Source organism: Ixodes scapularis, unplaced genomic scaffold (assembly GCF_016920785.2).
Source record: "Ixodes scapularis isolate PalLabHiFi unplaced genomic scaffold, ASM1692078v2 PGA_scaffold3__209_contigs__length_174095766, whole genome shotgun sequence".
In the NCBI taxonomy this organism is placed as follows: domain Eukaryota; kingdom Metazoa; phylum Arthropoda; class Arachnida; order Ixodida; family Ixodidae; genus Ixodes; species Ixodes scapularis.
Window position 1 is genome coordinate 42,612,141 of NW_024609868.1, and position 26,313 is coordinate 42,638,453.

General features: G+C 45.4%; 1 protein-coding gene across 1 annotated transcript in view; it reads left to right on the top strand.

The window, feature by feature from the left end:
* Positions 1 to 13,015: 13,015 nt before the first annotated feature.
* The window catches only part of LOC8033642 (nose resistant to fluoxetine protein 6), a 76,386-nt gene continuing 63,088 nt past the window's right edge, over positions 13,016 to 26,313 (top strand). The window contains 3 exon segments of the mRNA XM_042292714.1: positions 13,016 to 13,154; positions 13,606 to 13,718; positions 13,720 to 13,951. Of these exon segments, the coding sequence (XP_042148648.1) occupies positions 13,016 to 13,154; positions 13,606 to 13,718; positions 13,720 to 13,951 (484 nt within the window).

The window sequence follows — 26,313 nt, forward strand, 5'->3', positions numbered from 1 at the left end:
AAAACGGCCACCGGAGTCCGGTGACCGAACCGACCGCCAGCCTTTCACCCTCAGGTTGAACGCACTATCTATCCAGTTCGATCAGCTGAGGACACGATGTTCGGTCTCGAGGATTATATGCATGAGGCATTCAGCAAGAGGGCGGCTCATTACAGACCACTTTTGACTGAAAGAATATGGGTGATGAATGAGGTACGAATAAATGTGGGCGAGGAAAGGGGTCGGCACGCTCAAAACATCTTATTAAACCCAGGCAAGGCGGAATAAAAAACGCATAAAGGGGTCCGGTTCCTGCAGGAATAGGAGGAACCGTTCCTCGTGCACTTGCACAAAAAATTGGTCGGTGCATAGGTTTACTATGCTGCATAAATTACGCCCACGGGCTGCTGCCGCATGACGATGTCGGGTGCTAGAGTAGCGAATGCCCGTGGCTCGGAGTACATTAGAGGCACTCCCCCGCGCCGCCATGTCCAGGGCGCATATGCGAAATTGCGTGCGATTCTATTTAACGCTTCACCGAGTCGTGCGCGAGAGAACTATCCGTGCCGCAGAGCACGCAAGCTGCGGCCGCTTGAGCGAAGATTGCGGAATCACGGCTGTCGAGCGGAGTCTATCACTGCTTCTTCAGGAGCGAGTCGCCTTAAAGGGACCATGAAGGCAATTTAATTTTTTTACAAAAGGAAGGTGTTTTCGGAAGCATTGGGGTCCTGGCATGCCACACATTTTTTTTTTTCTAGAACGTTGTTACTTTTACTTCTGTACCTGCAAATAAATTCGCGAAACCGAAACAAACATTCAGATTTCTTCCCTTTTTCGCCTCTGGAAAGAGAAGTGACGTCAAGGAGCACTGTCGGCATCGGTAGGATTTAGTGCACACTCAGTGTGGTTCCCGTGGTTCGCTCTAGTGCACGGCGGTCTGTGAAGAAAACCTGGAAGAAATGGACGACAACGCCGCACTCGCGAACGATTTTGAGCTCCCGTTCAGCGACCTCACGCCGACTGAACGGGAGATGCTGCTAAGGACGCAGAACTCTGGATTAGCGCTTTACGAGGGCGCCCCAGACCTACCACCAATCCCTTGGTCGACGCCTCCCAGAGCGACTCCCCGCCCCACTTTTACCCAGACTCCGGCTGACGTGAAGGTGCTGCTCAAAGTCTTCTGGTCGTGGTCTTGCTCTACGCAAGACGACGGCGCGCAACCAAATGCTGCGCATTGCTGCATCGGTCGGCAGTTTATGCAAACTAACGTCGCCCGATCGACCGCACGTCTTTAGCCGACCTTTCGCGCAACCTACTACTGCACATAAACGCGGCATGATTGGTGAGACACCAGTTCGCAAAGCGAACACGAGACGACGCACGAAACCAAAACCAGAAGTCCGCCGCCCCCCGCGCTCGTACCTTTTTCTTTTGTTTTTGTCCATGGTTGCTCGATGCTTGTTACGCGCCCGAGGTAGCAGTGCGGGATGCGTTCAACCAGTGACAAACGGAGGGATCGCTTCAGATTATGCTTTTATACAGGGCATGAAACCTATTAATTCCCAACTACAACTTCAAAAGATTATCCAACCGTTCAAATTAAAATTTTTCATCACATCTCACCGCCGAAATCGAAACCAAGAGCGCGTCTATCGTTTGAACCAATCGCCAGACGAGGTGCCCGTTGTCGTCACGTTTCGGCGCACTTTAGTTCACCTTTCTGCCGCCGCTTCGGTGGGGTCTCAGGCACCGTTCCCGGCGCTATTATTACCGCGCCTGTTTGCTCGATTGGTGCGGCACCCAAACTTCTGTTCGCGCTAGAACTTGGTCAACAGTATCTGAGACGTGCCTGATATCCATTTCAATCGTCGAATAAAACTTTGAAACTGCCTTCATGGTCCCTTTAAAGCGGTCAAGCCAGCAGATAAGAAAGGACGCGCGTGCGTACTGCGCGGTTCTCGGCATCTGGCGGCGCGCCATGTGACGTCACTTCCGTGACTAAGGTTTCGTGACATCGACATCTTAACTTTGCACCACCTTCCAATCACTAAAAAAAAACGTAGTATTGCGAGAGAAAAAAAAGTGTGGCAGTTTATTAAGTTTATACGGAAAACAGACCCGTAAGGCTTACGCGTCTATTGTCATAGTCTGGACAGTCATTGTTAAGACGTGCCTTCATGTGCCACCACAGCGCGGTGCACATATTAGGGATCTCAGGCTTGCTGTTGTTCTGCGCTGCCCCCCCCCCCCCCCCCCCCCTATATGTTTCATCTATATATATAAAAAATAAAAAAAAACCTGTAGCGGATTGTCGTTTTGCTGTAACTTTCATACAAGTTACCTCAGGCTGTGTCTGCTGTGGTGCTTTTTACCCTTCTTTGCTCCGGAGCACGTGAAAAAGCACGCTCGAGCCCTTAAGCATGAGGGCAGAGTTGTGCTTACAGGCTAAGAATGCAGCGACACATACCCCTCGAAGGAATATTTGCTAATCGCGCGCCCAGTAAAATATACCGTCAACTTTTTAAACCGTTTTTCTTTTTCTTTTTTTAACCTCGGTTTTTGAGTCGCAAAGTTGTGACGATATCCGAGTTTGTTCAGGGGAATATCTGTGCAACGACATTGCCTCCCAGAATGGCGGCGCGTGGTGGCAATGACGTGTAATTACAACGGTGCTATCATGAAGTCTTCAATGTGCGCGGTGGTTTAAGTCAGTATTTCCCAAACTGTGCGTCGCGAACCCCAAGGAAAGAGGCGGTTTGATGAGGTCTTTCGTATTCCTTCAGTATACAAACGAAATCTTTCCTATGAATGTTTCTTTATCCGAAAAACTGGAAACGTTTTCAGCACGAAATTTGTTTCTGTCTGCATTTTTAACGGTTACCGTCCGCTTTCTATCATTTCCATACGCGTTCGTGTCCTTCGACGGCGTAAACACGATAATATTGACGGTTATTGGGCTATAATGGATTCCTTCCAAGTTTTTCGAGTTTTGCATTTTGACGATATAGGTTCCCGGCATCAGGATGATTTCGCTTCAAGAGTTAGTGGCGGCAGCGCGCGGTGGCCGACACTGCGAAGGCGGAGGCCTGGCGTGAGCGTCGCCTTGGCCGCAACAGTTATCGACCGTCACTCTGAAATCAAAATTGAAGCGTTTATTCTGACGACCGGGCCAATGTCGACTATTGGCGTTTTATTTTTACTTTTCCAGGCCCGTTAGTGGGCGCCACAAATACCATCGGACAGAGCCTGCCGTAACATGCTCAGCTACCTGTGCACGCGAGTGCCGTGCTGAATCGCAGACCTCTGCAATGTATCGGAGTCGTTGATTCTGCATCCAGGAGCTGCTGAGGGCGGGGGTTATTACAAGTGTAAAACCCTCGTCAAACGGGCACATTAAAAGCCTTCAGAACGAACTCCTTTAAAGAATTAAAATGCCCGTCTGACAAGGGCATAGCACCTTTCCTGTGTCTTTAGGAATGCTATCAACCTGGGGAATATCAACACGTACACTCTAAAAAAAGCCCGTACGTTTGCTTTCCCGCACAACACTCGGAGAGCCAATCACCGCAACCTACGGAGGCAGCCCAGCCAATGACGATGCCGAAACATATCTTTAGACCAAAAAACGCTGTCTGAGTTGTGACATTAAGCAATGCAAAACGTCATGCTTGTATTGCTTAATGTCACAACCCAGACTGCGTTTTTTTGGTCTAAACATATGTTCCGGCATCGTCATTCGCTGAGCTGCCTCCGCAAGTTGCGGAGATTGGCTCTCCGAGTGCTGTGCGTGAAAGTAGACGCACAGACTTTTTTTAGAGTGTAGCACCAACAAGTACAATTTACGTGAGCCAATCTGCTAACAATCACCACAGAGAGCCAAACCTGCGCGAGCCGGCCCGTAAGACGCTTTCAAAATAAATTTGAGCTAATAGACCGGTCTCACCAAGCGTTCCACGCATGCGTGACGCCGCCATAACTGTAGTTCGTAGGAGGCAGACGCCAGTTCACGAGACAGCTCACACCGCCTCGTGCTCTGCTCGCACAGACCTCCAGCAAGGTTGTCGCGCGTGCAGAAAGACTATAGCTCCCACGATGCATGTCGGAAGCGGTGGCGGACTCAAACTAGCTGCTGAGATCGATCTATTCCATGGTTCAAAATTAAAACGCAGCGCAAGGACACGGACAAGAACGAATAGGATGTTTTCCTCCACTCTCTCGTTCTCGTCCGTGTCTGTGGGTTGTTTTTCATTTTGGACTATGAAACACCAACTAGCACAAGCGTCATTGCTAGCTAATTCATACCCTCCGTCTGCCTCTCGTTTCCGCGTCCGCCATGAGTCCATTAGTTTGAGGGTTCATATTACCTCCCTCTTGGCGTTATTGTTAAACAGAGCAGACATTTGAGCAAGAGCAGTGAGAAATGCATTGCGAGCGGAGACGGACGAATAGTGTCGTCTACTCCCGTCGTCTTCTTCTGCACGGACTCTGACCTGAGTTCGGAGCTGTGCGAGCTTTTGAGGGATTGGGTCTGAATTCGCTCAGAACCGGGATACAGCGGCTGTGTAACTTCCGATTGAATTGAATGCGTCAGTTTCTGCACTGCTGACCATAGTTCAGCCAGTTCAGGCGGATCGAAAAGACCTATGAGTTGCAGTGCATTTTGCTTCGCTTCCCATAAATGGTTTCTTCTCGCTAAAAGGATGTTCTCATAACTTTATGAGAACCAAAGCGTGCAGATATCAACCACAAAAACTGTGAGGCTCACCGTATACAAATACGTGTTACTTGGTGACGTCCTTTTCAAAACGGGACCTCCGCGTAGAATCGCCGCAGATGTCCCATAAGGACACCAATGCTGGATGAATCGTTCTTCGAAATGTAGCTCGTATACAGGGCTGATCTTCTTCCAGATTGTGTATCCAAGAATATTTTTGTTCGCCACGCCTGAACGCGGGCATCGCCATTTGGTGTGCACGTGGGAACTCTCTCCTTAACCGCCTTTAATCGCTCGGCTGAACTTGAACCAGTAAAAAGGTACTGACGGCCATATGACTGGCCACAGTTACTAACCCTTTGCTGGATTTCTTTTAAAAGTGCAGTGCGCACTGTTGTTGTCGTTTAATAGAATACTGAAAGCAACGTTTTTTTGTTGTTGTTGTTGTTGTTGTTGTTTTCTTTCAGGTGCACAAATACTGCGGCACACTCTAAAGCTTGAGTCACGCTTAACCTCACGCTAACCGCCAGTTTTAACCGTGAAACGCACGTCCCTGCAACATCAATGACGTTTTAAGCACGACGCGATCACGAATAAGCGCGATTTTCCTTTTAATTCAGCATTCTGCAAATGATGGCAAGTTGGCTGTGGAGAGGGTCCATGCATCAAGAGAGGTCGACAGCTTCAAAACTGCGCAATAATCGCCCTGGGCATGTAGTAAGCGACTAATAAAGTTTTAGCGTGTATCGCGAGGTAGCAATTACACGATTGTACACCAGCATCATGCCCGATTATATAGAATCCGACGAGGGTGCGGATTAGGAGAGGCATACTAAATGACAGGTTGAGAAAAGCAGCCAACGACGAAGCTTGTTATAAGATTAGACAAGAAAAATGCGATGCGCGCATGAGCAAGTGAAACGTCATGGTTCATTGTCCCAGTACGCATTGCATTTATTTTTTTTAATAAATTGTTTTAGCTTCGTCATGTGCGTTCCTTCGTTTGTTTGGCGTGATTGCCGGTCTTTGTGCTGTCAACAAAAAAATATTACTCGCAAGTTTCTTTTTTTTTTTTAGAGTGTAGCAACAAATAAGTTTCCCTTTGAAAGAAAAAAAATATATTGACGTCGTTATGTGCGTTGTTACATTCTATGGGAGTTATAAATCGTCTTACTACTTTATCGTTCGTCATGAATTCAACTTGTTTTTTATGGCCAGCACAGCAGAGTCACGTGCTTGGTCGGCTGGAACTCGACCAATTATGCGATAACCTTTAGGCGATGTCCGATACTTGTTGTCCATCGTCCGCGCTCTCTCTCTCCCCTTCTGTCCAACGTTGTGGAACGTTACGATCCCACTTAATCTACGATGGATTCTTCGTATATTATTATGAAGATCGTTATCGCACGAAATAAACAGGAAAGTGGGAAAAAAGATTTTACCTTGTCAATAACAAAGCCTTTATCTATATTTTTAACGTCGTTAACGATGGATTTATTTGTCGTTTAAAGCAGACAACCTCAAATTAGAGAAAAAAAAAGTCAAGAGCTAGAATTGTGCAATAATCGTCCTGGGCATGCATGTGGTACGCGACTGCTAAAGTTTTAGCGTTTCTTGCGTGGTAGCAATTGCCGTACTAGCGAGGCAAAGACAGTGATAGCACGAAATGCGACAGTTAGTGTGGAGAAGCTGTGTACACATGTGTACACATGTACCAAACGAAGCCATTCGTGACGCGGGACTCTTCAACTCCATGAGCGAACGCCTTGACACGCACCGATTGGCACAACAGCAACGGCTCACTACGTCAAATCAAGGGGGGGGGGGGGGGGGGGGCATCCTTCGTACCATAAACTTCAACACGACCCAATTACAAACCATACCGGTTCAACCCCCGCCTTGGGAGTCGCTCCCACGTATAACAATTAACATGGACCCATCGCGCCACACGGGCCGGAGAGAGGCGGCCGCAAACGTCACCGATCCCTTCAACTGAGGGCGACGCAAAGCGTTTGCTATGTGGACGCAAGCTTCAATCCCGAGAACGCCACTGGAATCACAGCGCTGGTATCTGATTCTGTAGAAAGAATCAAGAAATTCCCATCGATGTCTGCAACATCGATGGAAATTCAAGCCATTGCTGATGCCATTCTGGTCGAACATAAAACCGACGACGTGACCATCTACTCAGACAGTCAAGCTGTACTTCGAGCATATCAGGCAAACAATCTCCCCCCCCCCCCCCCCCCCGCACATCCGAACGCAACTACATACATATCTGCAAACACACACAACCTAAACACAACCTTCTGAGGTGGGAGTCTGGACACCAGAACATCTCCGGGAATGAACGAGCACACACACTCACCCGACGACCATTTCCGGATCCGGAAATTTTATGGCCAAGGACGCACGGAACAGACGGCCCCAATTTTTATACGAGATGCTCGATGACGGTGCGATATAACATATTAGAGAGACACGTATCAAAGGCTACAAAAAAAAAATTAAAAAAAAAAAAATAATACCGAGGTTTTCAAGTAGGGCTAAAAAACTCCGATTGCTTTTTTTTTTTTTTTTTCGCAGTCAGTAAGGCGCACACTAGCTATTTTAATAATTTGTATCATTCGGCTATCAAGCCGCTCGTGAAAGTTGGTACCGTCGGTTCAACGACAGACATGTTTCCTGTATACGTCGAACTGAAATTTTGCGGCGTAGGATATGTGACAACAAGGCGTAAGAATGCAATCTTCTTTTTTTGTTTCTTTTTTTTTTTTTTTTTGTAGAAGAGAAAAATGCGAAGAACGCAGCTGAAAGAGGGCTGTAAGAAACATTTCAGCCGAAGCCAATAAGGCTAAGTAGGAGCGTTGAAGAAAAACAACACCAAGAACGAATCAACCTTGCGTATTGCATCATCATCGTGCCAAATGGCCTGAGGAAGGCCGTAACTTTACTGCGAGTCGTGTTCACTTCGTACACGGCAAGGCGAAACTGGCGACCGTGAGGGTCTCGTGAAATCGAAGCGCGCGCGTATACCTCACGGTTGGCGGACCCGTCATGCAAAATTACACCACGCCGTGTTGGCCGTACAGCTAACGTTGGTCGTAGCAAACAGCCTTCGTGCCTTCATGGCCAGAAAACTCCCCGGTGCGCACTAGTGGATCCTATATTGCGCCGTATTAAGCGCGCCTAAATGCAGCGTGGCCCTAAACGGAAACTCATGGCGGAAAACGAACGGCAATATTCAGCAACTGGACGTAGCGAAGCGAAAGTTTTTTTTTTTTTTTGGACTGCTTTTAAGGTGGCGTTTAATGTTTTCGCGCATGATGGCAATGTGGGATTTTTTCTAGAACAGTACGTCTGCTAGCCTCGAGTATTTAACGTGTATTATGCAGCAATGAGTGATTTCTGAATTCCACGAAAGGTATCCAGCGGGAGAAAAAGAATTGGTTCTCTCTTTGGCAATTTCCAAAAGCTTTGAAATAGATAAAATGTAGTCTGTGGTCTCTTCAAGTCCCTCCTTTTGCAGACACAGTCAGGAGTCTACTGTAGGGCGTATTGGGAAAGTTTCGCGAATATACAAAACCGTAAGAGCCTCACGTGCCGTCAAGTGCCACGTGGTGTCATGTGGTCACCTAACGTCCCACCGTCACGTCACGGTTCACATGAGGTCATGTGACACTGTGATGTTATCGAGGCTACATCCACGGACACAGACAAACTCCTGTTGTTGTTTTTTTTCTTTTTCTACCCAACTTCGTGCCATAGGTATTTTTATTTCCGCATTCATTTATTTATTTTATTTAATACCTGTAGCATCCAAAGTAGGAAGAGTCTCAGTAGGATGGGTCTCAAGTTTCAGCATCAACATAATGAAAATCAACAATCAGACTGAAGCGGACACATAGTAAGCTACTTATAATAGGCTATATGTGCTCAAAAACTCGCGTGCATATAAATAAAAAGCTTGAAAAGCTCGCCCACGTATAAATAACGTTCAAACTCACACATATATAGAAGCAACGTTCGAGCTCAAACACACATAAATAACAAGAAAAAAAACCGGCTCTAAAATTGCGCAACGAATTTACACAGAAATAGTGAATAAGACGTAGCAAGAGGCACACTGTATATAACTCGCTGTTGTTGTGAAAATAATAAAAAAATGGAATCTGTACTCTCCAATGTTGCAATATTCCATTCATTTATTATCCGTAGGAAAAAACGAACTACACAAGAAATAAGATTTCGGTGTGTACACGCTAACATTTAGTTCATGGTCTACTGAGCGCGATACATAAAACGGTTAAAACAGATATTGCGATTTTTTTTTCGATTTATGGGCATATTATACAAAATATCTTAAAGAAATTTTAGACGCAAATGCACCTATAGCAGGAAGCAAATTCTATTGCAGATCATCTTTTTGATAGGGAGACACTAGTGTATTTGTAGCTGCACGGCTTTCGAGCCTTTGAATTTTGTTCATCGCGCACTACTAAGACTGCCGTGCCAACACGCTCGACCACTTACGGATCACATGATTTGGACCGATATTTCTGAGCACGAGAATAGCGTAAACGTAAAACGAAAGCTCTTGCCAATTTTTCGACGGTCCAACAACGGCTGAAGGAGTTGGTGTTCGGCCAGGCATACCCGCCGCAAGTGCCATTATCGTCTACCTATAAATAAACATCCGTTGTATTTGCGCGATTCTAACGCTAACTGACTTTCCTCAAAACGTTTTGCTCTCGGATGACGTTGAAAAAATTTCGCACATCAACTGAAACTTCATTTGGCATGTACATGACTGTTTTCGGTGTGTGCATGACTGTTTTCGCTGTGATAAATGTACTTTGAGACACAAGTGATCAACAAACGCACTTAAGTTTCGACACATTTAATCCGGGCTTTGAAGTTAATCGATTAACATACTGGTTGTCAATTTATGCAAGATGAATCGCCCAGTTAGCACACTATAGAAACACCTTACTTGGCGCAAGCTTGGAAATCCTGCGATCATATAAGGGTGTTTTTGTTTTGTTTTTTAAGCTTTACAGATTTGTTTTAGAAAAACGGTGGAAGCGCTTATGTGGTTTCTGCAGGCGAGTTATACGGCCAGGGAGACTTAGTATAGGGGGTTAATCATAACGATCAGTCGGCTAATTAAATATAATTTATTAACTTTTGATTAGATAAATAAACATGTGGTTTCAATTAGAAACTTGCTAAGCTTCATCCGGAAAGCCACTAAATTAACTGTTTTTAGGAAGATATAAGACAAAAGCAGCATTTTACAAAAAAAAAAAAAAAAAAAAAAAAAAAAAAGCTCAGTTTGAACGCGGTTTTAGATTTCGGTTTCTTCTAAATCTCTGCGCCTGTGGTTCTGCTCCCCGGTGGTAGCGGCTCGAAACTACCCCCTAGCCTCCCTCGTAGCATGGAAGAAAATAGGGCGCACGCGTGTTGCGCGTCTCAGCCACCGTGGAGAAAGACCGCTGGCGCAGAGATGCGCTCCGATAGGAAACAGAAACCTAGAAACGCGTCCAAATGGACCGTTTTTACGGAACGCCGTAAGATGCCCCCCCGGCGTTGCATACTTTCAATAAGAGTTGATTTAGTGGTTTTTGATGACGCTGAGCAAGTTTCTATTTGGAACCACGCCAATATCCACTAATTAAAAATTTAATAAAAATATTTTACCTAATTAGCCGACTGATCGTCACAATTAGTCCCTATACTATGTCTCCCTGGCCGTATAACTGACCTGCACAAACCGCATAAGTGTAGCGTTCACGAATATTTCAAACAAATCTGTAAAGCTTAAAAAAAGAAAAACTAGGTCATTATAGTTTAAGTTTGTGCCTTATGCGGTAAAACAGTACCAGAGTACTCATGTGTGGCCATATAATTGCAATATAACTGTCGAAGTGCCAGGCTTTAGCCAAAGGTGCCAGACGACAATCAAACCACTCGCAGTTGAGCCTAACTTTAGCATTTGTTTGGAGAACCAGGGCCAAGATACCCAAATTTGGACCATGAAGAAGGTCAAGTTTGGTTCTATACCTTGACTTCTTGCTTTTGAAGGCAAGAAATTCCCGGTCAAAAACCAAAATTTAGCCCTAAGGTGTATGTTATCTGGTCGCCGACTTATTTTTAACTGACTAATTGGTCAAAAGTTGGCCCTCTTATGGGACTGTCATAGGCATCATATCCGTCGCTTTCAAACTCCGCATCAAGATGTTTACCAGTGGAGAGACATCTCGTCCTCCGTGACGCCATGTTTTCAAAATATCCCCAACAGCGAAGATTGTTATTTCTTTACCCTAAATATGCATCAAGACACAAGTTTATAAAACACGTTTCTCGTAGTTTTCAATAATTAAAACAGAAGTAGTTAGAAGGCTCTGTCTTCTTCGGTACTTTTTTTAACAGCTCGTTTATGCCACACGCACACACAAAAATTCGGAAACGTACGTACTGTTCCTGCATTCTTAATACTGCAGCACTGTCCCTTAGAATAACAGATGTCACAATTATATTTCAATGCGACGCGCCGGAGAGCCATACGAGCAATTTCAAAATAGGGCTGAAGCCCCGCCTCCCTAGCCTTGGGCAGCCAAAAGATCCGTCGATAACGTCAAGTACAGCGACTGTCTTTCGCGCTTTTCTCGCGCTTAACAATACTTGCGCAGCAAATGGTTTGGGTATTCGGGTTCACGGGGTAAAAATACTCTAGAATTCACTTGTAACTCATTTTTCTCCAAGAAGCTCCGTAGCTTCCCTTCAAGAGTAGAAGGCGATAGCGTTATCGGTCCCCGTTCGCATCGCCTTCTCGATCGTCGTGCAAGCGTGCACCTTGCGTGGCCTTATCAGTAGCGTGTCTGGCTCGTAAACGAAGGGTCCTGGGTTTGAGTCCCGGCTGAAATTCTTCAAATTCTTCTTTAAGGCAAATGAATTATTTCATAAAGTGAAATCATTTGAGACACGCGGCGCCCTCTAAATTCGGATTACATGTTAAGTTTTAATCACCTTCATTCCACGCGTGACGTCACATTTCACGTGAGCCTCGTGGGTTGTTTGAAGTTCCCGCGCGAGGTCATGTGACAGTGACATCAGGACCTCATGGACCAATGAGAAATTTTCCGTCACGCCGTCGACGCCGGTTTTTCTGCGACACGTGCTCCTTAACGCTATCGCATTAATACACCCGTTTCAAAAGTGCGAGTCATCTAGTGCTCGCTGCTTCAATTATTTGAGTTTGACTTGGATGAGGCACATGCTTTGAGCACGCATTGGTATTAAACACGAAAGTTCGTTTGCTGAAGGCTCGGATTCAATGATTCGCGTCGTGCTCAAGAAACGGCGACCTCCAATATTGCTTGATTTGGTTTTTAAAATGGTATATTGAATTGCCCAAGCGTATAGCGTTGCGTATTTTAATTTAAAAATCATTTTAAAAAAAACATAATAGCCTCCGGATTATAGGCCAATTCGTAAATAAGCTAACTATCGAAATGTGGAGACTATGACATGATTTCTATGCTTCACCAGTGTTCAATAGCATTGCATGGCGTATAAAAGAAAATTACCCGGTATAATATATGACTTACGTAAACAGTAAAACAAGCTGCGTACTATTTATTTCTGAAAATTAGCTGGGAAGGATAACGGCTTTAATTAAGAAAAAAAAGGAGGAGGACAGCATGAAGAAATGATTTTGTATGGTATACATATACAAGTCAGAAAAAAAGCATGTGGACTTTCTAAAGAAACCGTAAGTACACTTAAAAAAAAAAAAGACAATATAAGATAAAAAAAAATGAAGAAGGAAATTGGAAAGGGACAAGCTCGCTAAGTCTTCTGAACGATGCTACAGATGCACCCACTGACTCGGGCCTATCATTCGGTCGTGCCGCAACAAGATCGAATTCAAATAATAATAAAAAAACAAGGTGTTCTACCTGTAAAAAGCTTCCAACAAAAATTTATTTTTATTTTTTAGTTTACGTTACAATTTCTGGGAAGGTAAAAAAATTATTTGTGCTTTTACTACTGAACACTACCTCAACGAGACCAAAATCAAAACAAAAATCCAGACGACGAAGATGTTTTTTTTTTTTTTTTTTTTTCTTTTTGTGCTTCTTACCTGGAGTAACCCTCCCTATGCCGTCGCCAGCCTCGTGCAGAGCACGCGAAGCGACCGTGAATCAGGGAAGCGCTTCCGAAACAGATCAGCCCGCGGAACCGCTTCCGCAAACGAGGCCAGAGAGGCCGAACTTCTCGCGCAACACGCGTTCCTTGGAGCAAAACAAAAACCGCAAGATGCCGAAAAGGCGGCCAGAGCCGGAGGCGGTAAAAGAAATGCAAAGGAAAACAGACGAGCCAAACAAAACGGGTCCCGCCTCAGAGGTCGCGCTCGACGTCACTGCAATCCTCGACCGATCTGAGGGGAGGCCCGGAGGTAAGCCGAGAGGAACGGCGGGCAGCCGCGGCCTCCTCTCACCGATCAGCCCAGTCCAAGGGCGATCGGACGCAGTTTCCGATGCATTCGCCTCCCCCCTTTAGCTCCCAGTCGCGCGCTCCGCGTTCGAAGGAGTTGTCTGGCACCTCCTCGGTTCGCTCAAAACCGGCTCGTCAGCGAACAACGAGCCCAGACGCCTCCTCGTACGACGGATGGGCCACAGCACCCATTGGAAACAGGAGAAGACCACAGTCACCAGATGGTTTTAGGAACCGGAGAGTCGATGTGAACTGTTGACTAGTTGTAAATAGGTAGGTTTCGAGTTGAAACAGAAGGAGCTCGTAGGTTATATTGCAGCACCCCCGAGACAATTATGACGATCTCTTCGACGTTCAGGCGTTTCTGTGTGCTTCTAGTCTTTGCTGTGTTCTTGGGCTGCGCTCTGGCGCAGACTGTTGGTCAAGGAGATACGGCACCCAGTGTTGTCCCGTCGTCGACGACTCCATTGAGCAGTTCATCGACGACTCCGTCGACGACTCTGAGCGGGTCGACGACTCGGGCAGCAAAAAGGAAAACGACGACTACCAAGGACCCCGGTCCGGACCCCCGGAATCCGTTCAAGTACTACGCCCGGCGGCAGGAGAAGCTGGTCAAGACGCTGATGAAGACGCTCTTCGAGCACGTGACGCCGTCGTTTCTGGGAGACCTCTCGCATTTCAACCTGTCCGGCGAGTGCACCTACGGATTATTCAAGTTCATCTTCGGTATCAAGCAGCTTCGTCCCTGGGCCATCAAAAGTAAACGACGTTTTCTTTAACCCCTATTTCAAGTAGAGTTTCGGTGTTTATAACCAAAGTACCTGGGTCGTCACAATCTACGTTGTAAACCATGACTCTTGCATTCGTGCTTCTTCTGCTGGACATCACTACTCAATACGATAGCATCAGCCTAACCTGCCTAAACACTAACAGAGTAATGCCTAACATTATTTTCATAAAAATAACTTTCATCTGGAAAAGAAATTGAGTTCATAATGTTCCCTGGTCGTGCGAATGTTTATACAGAGGAAATTTAGCCAGCGTTGAAGCATGCCAACCTAAAGCCGGGGTCACACTGCTAATACGTCATACAAAAGAGGGTCTGCATACAGGTTCGAAGGCGAGTCGCCGCGAGATTCGTGCTTCGAATGCCGCATGGCAATGAGTTTAAGGAGAAAACGTGGCACGCCGCATTCGAACCGCAGATATTGCGATGACTCGTGCTTGCAGACTGCCTTTTGTATGATGTATGAGCAGTGTGACCCCGGCTTAAATCGTCGTTGTATGGATCAATCTTCAAGTTAAGTGTGACTTCTAAGCAGGTTCCGACGTTATGCAACATCGATCACACAAACTAAGAGCATGTTGGAACCGGCTACGAAGTGAAACTCATGAGCCAGTATAAAACTCAATACATTTTTTTTCTCATTTGATTTGAACTAGTGAAATTGAAGCATTAAAAATTATTGAAGTTAACAAAAATCGTGCCATCTGTCAATACGGACCAATGACCGCGGTTATGAGAGCTTGGAAATAGCGTATTGGGTTCAAAGAGTCAATTGTTATCGGAAGGTGTCACACAAGTTTGTTTAAAATCTCGCGACGTGTCCTATAGTTACGTATCTTTTACCACTTCATTGGGGTCTCAAGGCTAGCTGATTTCCAAGTAGAATGTGCACCGTTTCACAAGAGGGCCCTTGGAAGCTGCCAATTTGTTGGTATCTAGAGCCTGGTTCAGACAGTTGCGTTGCTTGCGTTCGGAGCACGGTGGTTCAGAGCGACCGAAACGAAAGCAACGACGTCGTGGGGAGAAATGTTCTCCGTACACAGCGCGGCAAGCGTGCAAAAAGTAGCTTCCCCGAAGCAATCATGAGTCGCGTTTTTTCCCGGTGTTCGGATCGTTGCTGTCGCATTAGTTGATCTCGACGCAAGCGACACAAATGTGTGATTTAGCCTTGAGGCTCGAGCCTCTCTCGCTCGCCAAAGTGACAAGCGCATGCTGTTGGACTGCTCTTTTCTTTTATATATCGCGCGATGGAGCTCAGACATTTCAAACACAGAAGTTGGACTGCGGCAACAAAACCGAGGCGTCATCGTCGCGAAAGGCCAGTCGGCACGCACCGTGTAAACTTGGGCCCACCTTTGTGTTTGTCGAGTGTTGAAGCCATAATTCGTTTTTTTTTTTTTTTTTTTTTTTTTTTACTAAATAAAACTTTTGTTGCACGACGTTGTCGACGATATATATATGTACGTTTGAAAACATCGCAGTTCTTAAAAACGTTGATCAGAATACAGTAGAAACAAGCCATGGCAGTGCTGCAAGAAAAGATAACTCCGTGTAAAAAAAAAATATGTACACTCACACTAGAAAAAAAGAAAAAAAGGTCACTGTTTTGTTGGCTGGCTCTGTGTTCTGTAGAAAAGGGAACTCTCAGAGCTTTCTTATAGTGTACGCTTCTAGAAAACCCAGCGTTTTTAACTTTCTGACACTACAGAAACAGCATAATTGTGTTCTGTCTTTATCTATTAGGTTAGTTTTACTGCTAACGTTGCCAGACATATTGTCTTATTTTTGACGCACGATGCTTCTTTGTTGTAGTAACGTATACTATGATAATCAATGTCATCGTTTGTTGTTTGTGACACTATAGTAAAGTCAACCAGCTGAGCAGCTTTCATGTAATAGATTAGTTATATATGTTCCGAATTTTCGCGAATATCATTGCTTGTCAGAAATGTCGCTAAGGACACAAATTAAGATTATTTATAGCCAGAATACGTTCCTCCGCCGGTAACTTCGAACTGAGCTCTGACACCTTACGTCTATCGGCGTGAAACTGCTGGGCGGCGAAAAATCTCAAATGAAGTTAAAACTAAATTTGGTTTGTTTAAACTTCCGTTGCCAACTCGCAACTTAAAGGGACGATGCATTGATTTTTATACTTGGCGCAACTACCACTTAGGACGAATCCCTGACGTTATGACCTACGAAATACGCGTTCGTTCTTCACCACGGTCGGCCATTGTCGCCATTGCAGCGATTGGGCACGGGCCACTGCCGGAATGCTTGTCGAGCTATTGATTATCACGAGCCTAAATAGAGTGTTTACACACGCTCGGGTCCAATCTATGAGCCGCATTCAAACATCGTCACTGGGGGGGGGGGGGGGGGGGGGGGGGGTAATACTGCGGCAGCCTAGTTACGTCATCGAGTTTTGCGAAGGGGATATTGAAAGAAAACGCCCGCAACAACGGAGTTTCTTGGTCAGTGGCATTGCGTGGATGTATACACGGGTTCCCCCTATGCATATTCCATTCACCCTTCAGCTGAGACTAGAAGCTCTGCCTTCAGCGCGAGCTTTCTGCCCTTGCTAACACAAGTACGAACGCGCAGGCAGGCGCAACAAAGCTCTGGGGAAGCCAGCGAGCTCGCGGTGAAGGCGGAGATTCTAGTCTCAGCTTAGGGTTGGTAAGCTCGTGTAAAGATAAAAACATTCTAAGCGAATATCGTGGCTCGGCCCCTTTACAGGGATACGGAAACGAAATGACGTGAGCGCGAGCTCTCTGCCCGCCGCTTCAAAGTCGGCCAGCGAGAAGCGCAATGTGTGTAGGGCTCGTGACGGTCAAGAGTTTATGCACGGTCTAGGGTAATAGAGTTGCGCGCCTTGCTCCTTGGTGGCGTGAACGTGTGACAATCTTGCCTAGTAGAAGTATTCGAGGGCGAGAGCGCGAGGTCGCTGCTTCGAAGCGTTCTTCCGCAGAACGAGCGCTCGCGCTAGAAATGCAAGTCTCAAAGCCAGGTACGCCCGCTAGCTCGTGCATGTAGCTTTGGCTGCAGTCTCAGCTTATGGGAGAACGGAGTATATTCACTGGCGGCCATAGCCGTGTGCGCGACTGCTGAGCGCGTGCTCGTGGCGAGCTTCCACAGTTCTCTTGCAACGTGCATTTCACACCATCAAGATTGCCGGTCTTAGCAACCTAGTAATGTGAGTTCGTTCTGAGCATGAGCTCTAAACAGCACCCACAAATATGGCGTCCAGTGAATACTCCCTATAGTAAACGCGTTACCGTTCTCCGCAAGACACATTCAGGACTATACTTCGTCTCACCTTAGTATGGACTATTGTTAGTTACGCGTGCTAAAAGCGCGAGCTAGTCACTTTAAATGAAGCTGCGTCGGCTGAACGAGCGCTCGTGCAGCAAGGGCTTTAGTCAAGGCAGTCAAGGCTGGCCGCTCGCGCTAGCACAGCCTTCGCGGTTAGCCCATGCTAGGGTGAGACAAAGTATAACACCCGATTCACACGGCCAGCATAAAGGTACCTTTAACATAGGTCCCTTTGCTATCGGCGAATCAGTCCGCTCTCTTGGGTCGCGAGCACAATTGTCACGAGCGGAGGATCGCGTGACTGATTCGCCGCTGACCACAAAGGTTCCTTAGCTAAAGGTACCTTTACGATCGTGTGAATGGGGTAAAAGTAACTCCGCGAGCGATCCGCACTGCGGCGAACTGGCGCTGCTTCTTAGGAACTCATGACGTCACATCATTTCAACGTAGCTTCACAGACCGCCACCGGACGCAATTTTGAAATATGCTCATTCGTTTCAAAATTAGTTTTCTCAACTTTCTGCCTGCAGCTCAGAAAGACTTGTCTAGGCTAGTGTTTCTGGGCTGTGGGCACAACAGAGACCACATCTAATCGAGCCAATAAGTAAAATTTTTTTCGTTCTTGCTTTGCTATTTTTTCTTGGGCATTATTATCGTCTAATGCCGTAATGTCATGAACTGCTGAGTGATAATATAAGATGCTCAGAACTAGCAACGCCCTGTGTTTCTTTGTCTGTTACTGACTACAGCTGTGTAATTTTGACCCACGTCAATTACAATTTTAGGTATACGTTAGTGGGCAAGTACGAAAAAATTAATTTACCTAGTCGAATCGCTTTCACGTATAGCATAATACCGAGCTGCTCAATCGGCGACTCGAGCGTTTGGATGTTAACGGCGGTAAAACTCTAGTTAGAAAATTACCGGCGTGTGCGGTAAGCGCGCCTGAGTAGCTCGTCACACTCGAGAAAGTTCGCTGTGACGGTCAAACGGGAAAAAAGAAAAGGCGCACGCCACGGAGCGTGTCGTAACGTCAGTGAGAGGCGCATTTCCCGGGCCCCGAACATCCCAAGCTAGACTCGCAATTAACCGCACCAAGGGCTCTCTTGACTCAAGCAAACGTAACTTGTCTAGCTCACCGATTACTCTCTTTTTTTTTTTTACTTTTTCACAATTTACACGATGAAAAGAAAAGTTTGTGAGTACACTTTCTTGCACAACGCGCAGAGAGCGAATCACGGGCGAACAAAAGAAGGGTTCCAGCCAATGACAAAGTTCAGAATAGGCTAGATGAGCATGATGTTTCACCTGCTCATGGTTCGTGCACACGTCGGATGCTCCAGATCTAATCGCATTCTGAGCTTCGTCATTGGCCGGGAACCTTCTGTTGTTCGCCGCGATTGTTTGTGCCCGTGCTGTGCGAGGAAGTGAACTCACAAACTTCATTTAGGGCGCGGAGGATGTGAATACGAGCGACGAGTTAAATAGGTATAACACTCTAAACAAAGCCCGTGCGTCTACTTTCCCTCACAACACTGGGAGAGCCAATCAGCGCAACTTACGGAGGCAGCTCAGCGAATGACGATGCCAAAACATATGTTTAGACCAAAAAAAACGCAGTCTGAGTTGTGACATTAAGGAATGCAAAAACGTCACGCTTTCATAGCTTAATGTCACAACTCAGAGTGCGTTTTTCGGTCTAAATGTATATGTTTCGGCATCGTCATTCGCTGAGGTGCCTCCGTAAGTTGTGCTGATTGCCTCTCCGAGTGTTGTGAGGAAAAGTAGACGCAATGTCTTTTTTTAGACTGCAGCTCCATGAAAGAGAGGAGAAAGGAAGGCATCATTACCAACGTAGATGTGCACATGCAACCCATAAAAATAATACATATAGGAAGAAACTATAAACCAACATTAGGGTCTAAACGGCGTGGTACAAGTTCGTCTGCTCTTTTCGCACCTCGTACATTTGTTTACCCCCCTATCACTCTAAAAAAAGCCCGTGAGTCTGCTTTTCCGCACAACACTCGGAAAGCCAATCACCGCAACTTACGGAGGCAGCTCAGCGAATGACAATGCCGAAACATATGATTAGACCAAAAAACGCAGTCTGAGTTGTGATATTAAGCAATGCAAGCGTGACGTTTTGCATTGCTTAATGTCACAACTCAGACTGCGTTTTTCGGTCTAAACATATGTTTCGGCATTGTCATTCGCTGAGCTGCCTCCGCAAGTTGTGCTGATTGGCTCTCCGAGTGTTGTGCGTGAAAGTAGACGCACAGACTTTTTTAGAGTGCAGATGAGGAGATACGTGTTTTTGTTTCCCCGCTTGGCTGCCTCGTCATCGGGCGTTCCCCGCGAGTTCTCTACGTTGCCATTTAATTGGTGCTAAAAGACGTATTTTGGAACACTTGCTCGCCGTATAGCTCACTCTCCCATGAAACGTGTACTGGGATAGGCCTTCACGCCGCGAGTACGTTTAGTTCGTTCCAGCAGAAATTGAGCGACTCGGACGACGTCGTTCCGTCCACCGACACTGCTCATACTTTTAAATACACCCCCCTCACCCCCTCCCGCAGAGACACGCGTCACTTTCCGCTCCTTGACGGGCGATGAGTGTGTTTGTGTCATGGACGCAGACAAAGACACAACCCTCGGGATTAGCCAAAGAAACCCAGCGCGCTGTCACAGCTGCCGTCCAGATCGCTCGAGAGTGCTCGCGCGTACGCTGACATCAAACCGGAGACCCGAGGGACTTGCCCTTGCGCAAAAGTAAACGGCGACCACATTCCGGCGTGCTTGATCGCTGTCTGGCCCGACGGGTTACCCAACGTCGGCCGGTGTTACGCGTGCGCCAGTCGGTCTGTCTTTCTCCTCGGAATGGATCAATACCTTTCTCCCCTCTACTTCTTGGATAGCCATTCAACGAACAATTGCAAACTAGTCCAGAATAATGCCCTAAATGTGAAATGCAATGGGTGTTTCATAGGATATCAACAAAAAATCTTTGTGTGTGCGTGTGTCTGTGTGTCTCTGTGCGTGCGTGTGTGTAAGTAAAGATTATGCACTGCACAAAAAAATATTTTTAATCGTATTAGGTAGTGATTGTCAAGGGCTTTATGCATCCAAACTATTTATGCCGTCTGATATTTTATTGTATATCTCAAACCATACCAAGGCTCTTCGTGCGAAAAGAAACAAAACAAATTACAAAGTGCGTCTTGAGAAAATGTATGCTGAAGTACACCGATATCACCAAGCGCTAGGCGCATGTGTGAAGCCGCCATAACTTTCGTTCTCAGAAGGCAGGCGACAGTGCCCGAGATAGCTGGTGCCTTCTCGTGCTCTGCATGCGCAAGCCTCCAGCGAGGTTGCCGCACACGCAGAAAGTTTAAATTTTCTCCGAGGCATTGCGGCAGCGGTGGCTTAGTCAAACTGGCTGGTGAGATTGATTTATTTCTACTTTTAAGCTTGGACCACACTGCTTATACACCATACAAGAGACAGTCAGCAAAACACGAGTCACCGGAATATCCGTGGTTCGAATGCCGCCTGCTCAAATAGCTTCTTGAACCCATTGCCATGCATGCATTCGAAGCACGGATGTCGCGGTGATTCGCGTTCGATTTTGTTTGCAGACTGCTTTTTTGTATAATATATGAACACTTTGGGACCCCCGGCTTTAGAGTATTCAGTATTCAAAGTTGGTGTCCGGTAAACTGACAAAAACGACATTGTACTTGTTCAATAGGCGTGTGCAAGTTTTTTGTTCGTTTTTTACATATATTTCATGTCATAACGTTGAATGTTTACAAAGGTTTTTACGCGTATAATTCAAACCAGATGAACTGTTGTCATGGAGGCAAATCGTTGTACTTTTGTTTTTCTAATATAAGAAAAATACAATTTTCGTGACCACTTGGGCGTGTGTGTTTCTTTTTCTTTTTTCTTTTTTCAATTGAAAGAGCCATGTACAGAGTTTTCTTGTTCTGTTGAAGGTATCTGAGCCGTGCAAAACACCCAAATCCGCATTCTGTGACGACCGCTCAAATCTCTAAATCTGCTGCAATCATTAAAAAGAAAAACAAAAGAAAATAAAGAACTCAATAATTAAAGATGTGCCGCAACTACTGATTCCAGTTTCGTTCTGGTTAAGAAGCACAGAATGAAATCGCCAATGTTTCATAGAAATAGTCGGAAAAAATAACTATAAGGTTTATTTCCGGGGTATATCCTCTACGTCAGCGTCCTCGGTGTAACCTTTGTTTAATCATGCGAGAACATTATTCAGTCACACAAGGTTAAACTTACTGAGAAAGCGCGATGCACGCTCGGAGAAACAGTTACGGTACGGAAGTCAAGGCGGACTACATAATGTATTCAAAAGCACTTCGCAGTATCATAGATGTCTTGTTGGTGGTATCGAATCACAGGAGGTTAGTCTGACTGAACATGGTGACATTGTTACCCACTGTAGATGAGAAATTTAGTCAATCCGGTACAACATGCAAGCCTGGGGCCTTTAACGCGCATTACGCAATAATGATACACGCCCGCACGCACGCCAGTATACGATGTTCATCCAGATCGAAACGGACAAGGACGGGGATTGAACCCAGGATCCCTTGGTTCTGCAGCGCGAGCTTCCGTTCAACGTGCTCCGAGCTGGTGTGCGCTATTCGCGGTGAGAAGCTCGCTAGGGGCGCTTCTGTTTTCTTCACTATGGTTAGTGCACGTGCTACCCACGCGGTTACGTTTTTATTTTCATAGTGCATAGTAGCTTGGCGTTGCACGTGCTTGCACCAGCAGAGGAAGTTGAGAAAGTATCCTCACTTTATAAGTTGTGAAAATAAATTCCATCAGGCGGTGACTCCCAAACTTCTCGTTGCGAATACAGTGCATGATCCCCGATCTCTGTGTGTACGATGCGTCAGAAGATGTGAAAAGGACGAAATGAGAGCGACGTCAGGGCGCTTAGCACTGATAGAAAGGATAGTGGGTAGACGAGATCGTTACCGGTGTTTCAACCCTCCACTGTTACCCTCCAGTCAGAGCAAGCGAGAGCGTCGTCGGCTCCTCGCGCAAGGTTCGTTTGTTCGGCGTTCGGCGTTCGAACGCCAGACCCTGCGCGAGAAGTAGACGACGCTCTTATAAGCTCCGGTTGGAGGCAGACTCTGAGCAGAGGCCAAGGCGGCTCCTTTGCGTCTACCTTCCAATCAAAGGTCGGCACTCCGACGTCGCCTCTCGCTCTCATCTCATCCTCTCTCTCACTTTTTCTCCGCATAATAATTTACACTCTTTGTTGCTACTGCCGCCAATTTTAGTTGATTGACGGCGATTGATGCCGGCAACTAAAGAACTGTCTCTCTTAGAATTAAGAGTAAAATCCTTCGAAATCGGGGGTTTTGACCCAGCATCCACGACGCTAAATTTCACGATGAAATATTTATAAACATCACCGGTTTCAGACATACGCATTGAGTACACGAAAATGCAAACCGGCATTAAAAAAAAAAAAACGTCCGGACAGAAAAAACGGAAGTTCGACCGGGCGCTCGACGCAACTGCTCGCAAATATCAATGTCAAAACAGCCCCATAGAACCTTCAAGTACAAGTGTTAAACGTAACGTTTTCCGGAAAAGAAAGCTTACTATAAACTTTCGGTCATTCGTTTGTGTACCCTAGAAGCGAGACAAAAATCACGAAAAACCCTCGACCGAAAGGCACGTCAGATACACTGAGGCATTAAATGATTTATTGTATTAGAGCACGAGCATGCATAGAACTGTCTGAGACGTGGTTTTCTTAAAATAACCGCGGTTTAAAGACAAGGGCTGTGTTCCCAAATTTACTCGATCTCACTCTAGGATAAACGTTTTGTACCTTGGCGTTCGAAAACCTATCGGCATGCAGCGTTGCTCTATCTGTCTTATCACGTGACACGATCCGCCGGAGTAACTCAAATCCATTGGAGTAAGACTTGAAACACAACCAAAGGGCTACGCCACAAAGTTTCCGGAGAAGAATGTCGAAGAAATACTAAACGTATTTCTTCCACATGCACACGAAACGAAGATCGATTTGCAAGTAATGAAACATTGTTTTGTGGAGAGTGTGTATCTTATAGCAGATGAATCCAGTTCATCGAGTGGAAGGAAAGTATAGTCTTGCGTGGTATAAACAAGGTCAACTTGCATTATTGTGTTGTTGTATTTTCTGTTTTCTTTTGAGGCATATTTCTTACTATTAAGAAAGAACCGCAGAAAATATCAAATGTGTGACTGAATTTTTGCCAATTATATATATATATATATATATATATATATATATATATATATATATATATATTCTAAGAACTGGCATTGACTACCTTGTCGACGGCCAACATATCTTGTTTACTCAGTAACGTTTTATAATTCCATGTTTACTCGAGAAACGCCAAAACTTTGAAACACTCTCTCCGTCAAATTTCTGTACTTAATAAAAAAAAATATCGACTCCATTATTGAATTTTTTGCTTTAAACAATCTACTAGTTTTGAAACGGATCTAACGCAATCAACTAGTTTTGAAACGGATCTAAAGCAGAATGCTAGTTTTGAAACAGATCTCCTCGGCATAAACGTCAAATATTAGATGGTAAAAATCCCCCCTCTCCCCCCAAAAAAATGTTTTTTTTTTTTTGTTTTTTTTTGCTTTCGTGTTTTTTAATATGAACTCTTTATATTTTGTATTAAGCGACATTCTTCAAATAAAATACAATTATTTCCAGCAGTCAAATGAACCCAGTCCGCTGAGTAAAAACTTTCTCTACCGTGTCTCACCAATTATCGCAAACAGCAGCAAAAGCTATATAGACGCGAGAGCGAATAGCTTTTCTGCGTGTTTCCATCGCAAGTGTGTTCACTTTGCCGAAACGGCGCGTTTTAAATTAAGAAATATTAAAAAAATATAATAAGAAGGCCTGTCTCAGGCCGAAACGTCGACTCACTAAATGCTTTAAAACTCCAACAACGTTTCGAAGTGCGACTTCATTACTATATATATATATAGATATATATGTATATATATATAGAGAGAGAAAGAGAGAACTCTCGCGTAAAGCCCTTGTTGCACTGTTCGTACGTCGTACAAAAGACAGGGAGTTCTCCTCAGACATTTATGACAGAAAATTCCGCGGACACGTCATACATATACGTATGCATCGAACATGTCTGCAGAGAGTTTCTTTGTATGACCAATGTGACAGTACCGGCGTGTAAAAGCACGCCCTGCAGGCAGGATTTCCTATGACGTATTAGCCTACGTAGCACAGCGGATTTGCATAGAAGCGCAGGGCGTGATGACTGTCGAGCATCTTCTTAAGGTCGCTCTGAAGTCGAGGCGATGGCGTCGTTATTCGATAAGATCGCCGACAGACGAGTCAAAAGACTGACGTATTCAACCGGACACTGTCTGCTACAGGCTCTAGGCGCCGCATGCGTGTTGGCGACGACCTTATTTATGTTGCGTACTAAAAGTAAAATCTGGTTGTTTCTTGTTTACGTGCCAAGCGAACGACGGGCGTCTGGCACGCCCCAGCGGAGGACTGGGCCCTTTTGACGTGCCACCGAAAAAGCTCGGTTATACGGCGCCTTTTCCGCAATAAGCTTCCGACAGATTGCGGGAACCTCGGCCGGGATTCGAACCCGCCACCTGGGGAACCGTAGGTGGGTGCTTTGCCTCGAAACCACCAAAACGGCTTCTCTTGTTGTTGTTTTTTTTTTTGCGTACGCGTAGCTACGAGGCGTGGGGTTCGGTTAGTTGGTTAAGCGTAGCCAGTTTTGAAAACATTACACGTAATGTAATCACTCGTAATCGATTTCTTTTTTAAAGTAATTTTGTAATCATTTCATTGCATTTATTAGGAAGTAATTGCGAGTGCAATCCGATTATTTTTGAAAGTGCTAAATTTACTTGAAACCATTACTATATCGTCCCCCCTTCTTTATGGTGCCCTTTGTTTGGACAAGTTTTCTACCGAGGAATCCTCGAGCAAGTCTCCGACAAAAGGAAGGATCACCAAAATAAGTGGTTATTACAGGGAATCTAAAGCGGTTCTGTATTTAAGAAAGAAACACTTAAATCATCTTCATTTGGCCTTCAGGATCACGAATATTTATTTTCAATTTGGTGCGCGGAGCCTGCAGAAAATCATTTTCAAAGTACCCCTGAAGCCTCTCCTTCCCGGAACGTGACGTCAAACACAGAGTTTTCAGAATCTCCGCTCTGGCGCACTTTCAGCGCCTATCAAAGCTACGCACGCGCACTCTCGCTATCTTCAAAAGGGTCCGAAAAAGACGTCACGACTGCATGGTGTCGGCGCAAGGGAATGTATCTGGCAAGCTTGCAATTGCGCGCGTCGCGCGCTGTCCCCATGAGAAACACGCGCTTAGCGATCGAAAGGTCTGCGTATGACGCAACGACTGGTCGGAGGGGTTTCGTGTGTTCTCGCGATTACTTACATCTTCGGGGAAAACGAACGTGATAGTCAGATTCACGGGATAAAATATTCTAAAATTCACCTCTACCTTTTTTTTTTTTTCAACAACCTCTTTAGCTTTCCTTTAAGAGGATGAGTTAAATATAATTAGGTGGTAATAATCAAATAAGGAACAGTATTAAATATCCATTTTCAAACCGGCAGATAATTCTGTCCTTTTGCAAATCTGAAGTAATCATAAAAGTAACGCTTACTTTTTCAAGTAACGGCCAATTACTTTTCTTCTCAAGTAATCAAGTAATCTAAAGAATAATTTTTAAGCGAGAGTAATTTTGATTGTAATCTTTTACTTTCCTAGAGTAAAGTGTACAGGATTGAGCGTAGCTCAATTATAAAAACAGCGCGAAAAAGAAAGAAGCAGCACACAAAGGAGCTCACAAACAGCGCTGTGTTTGTCTGCTCCAGGTCTTTAATTTCCGCTTCTATTTCTTGATCGGTGATTCCTTCGTTATTTTTCCCCCGAGCCATCAAGGA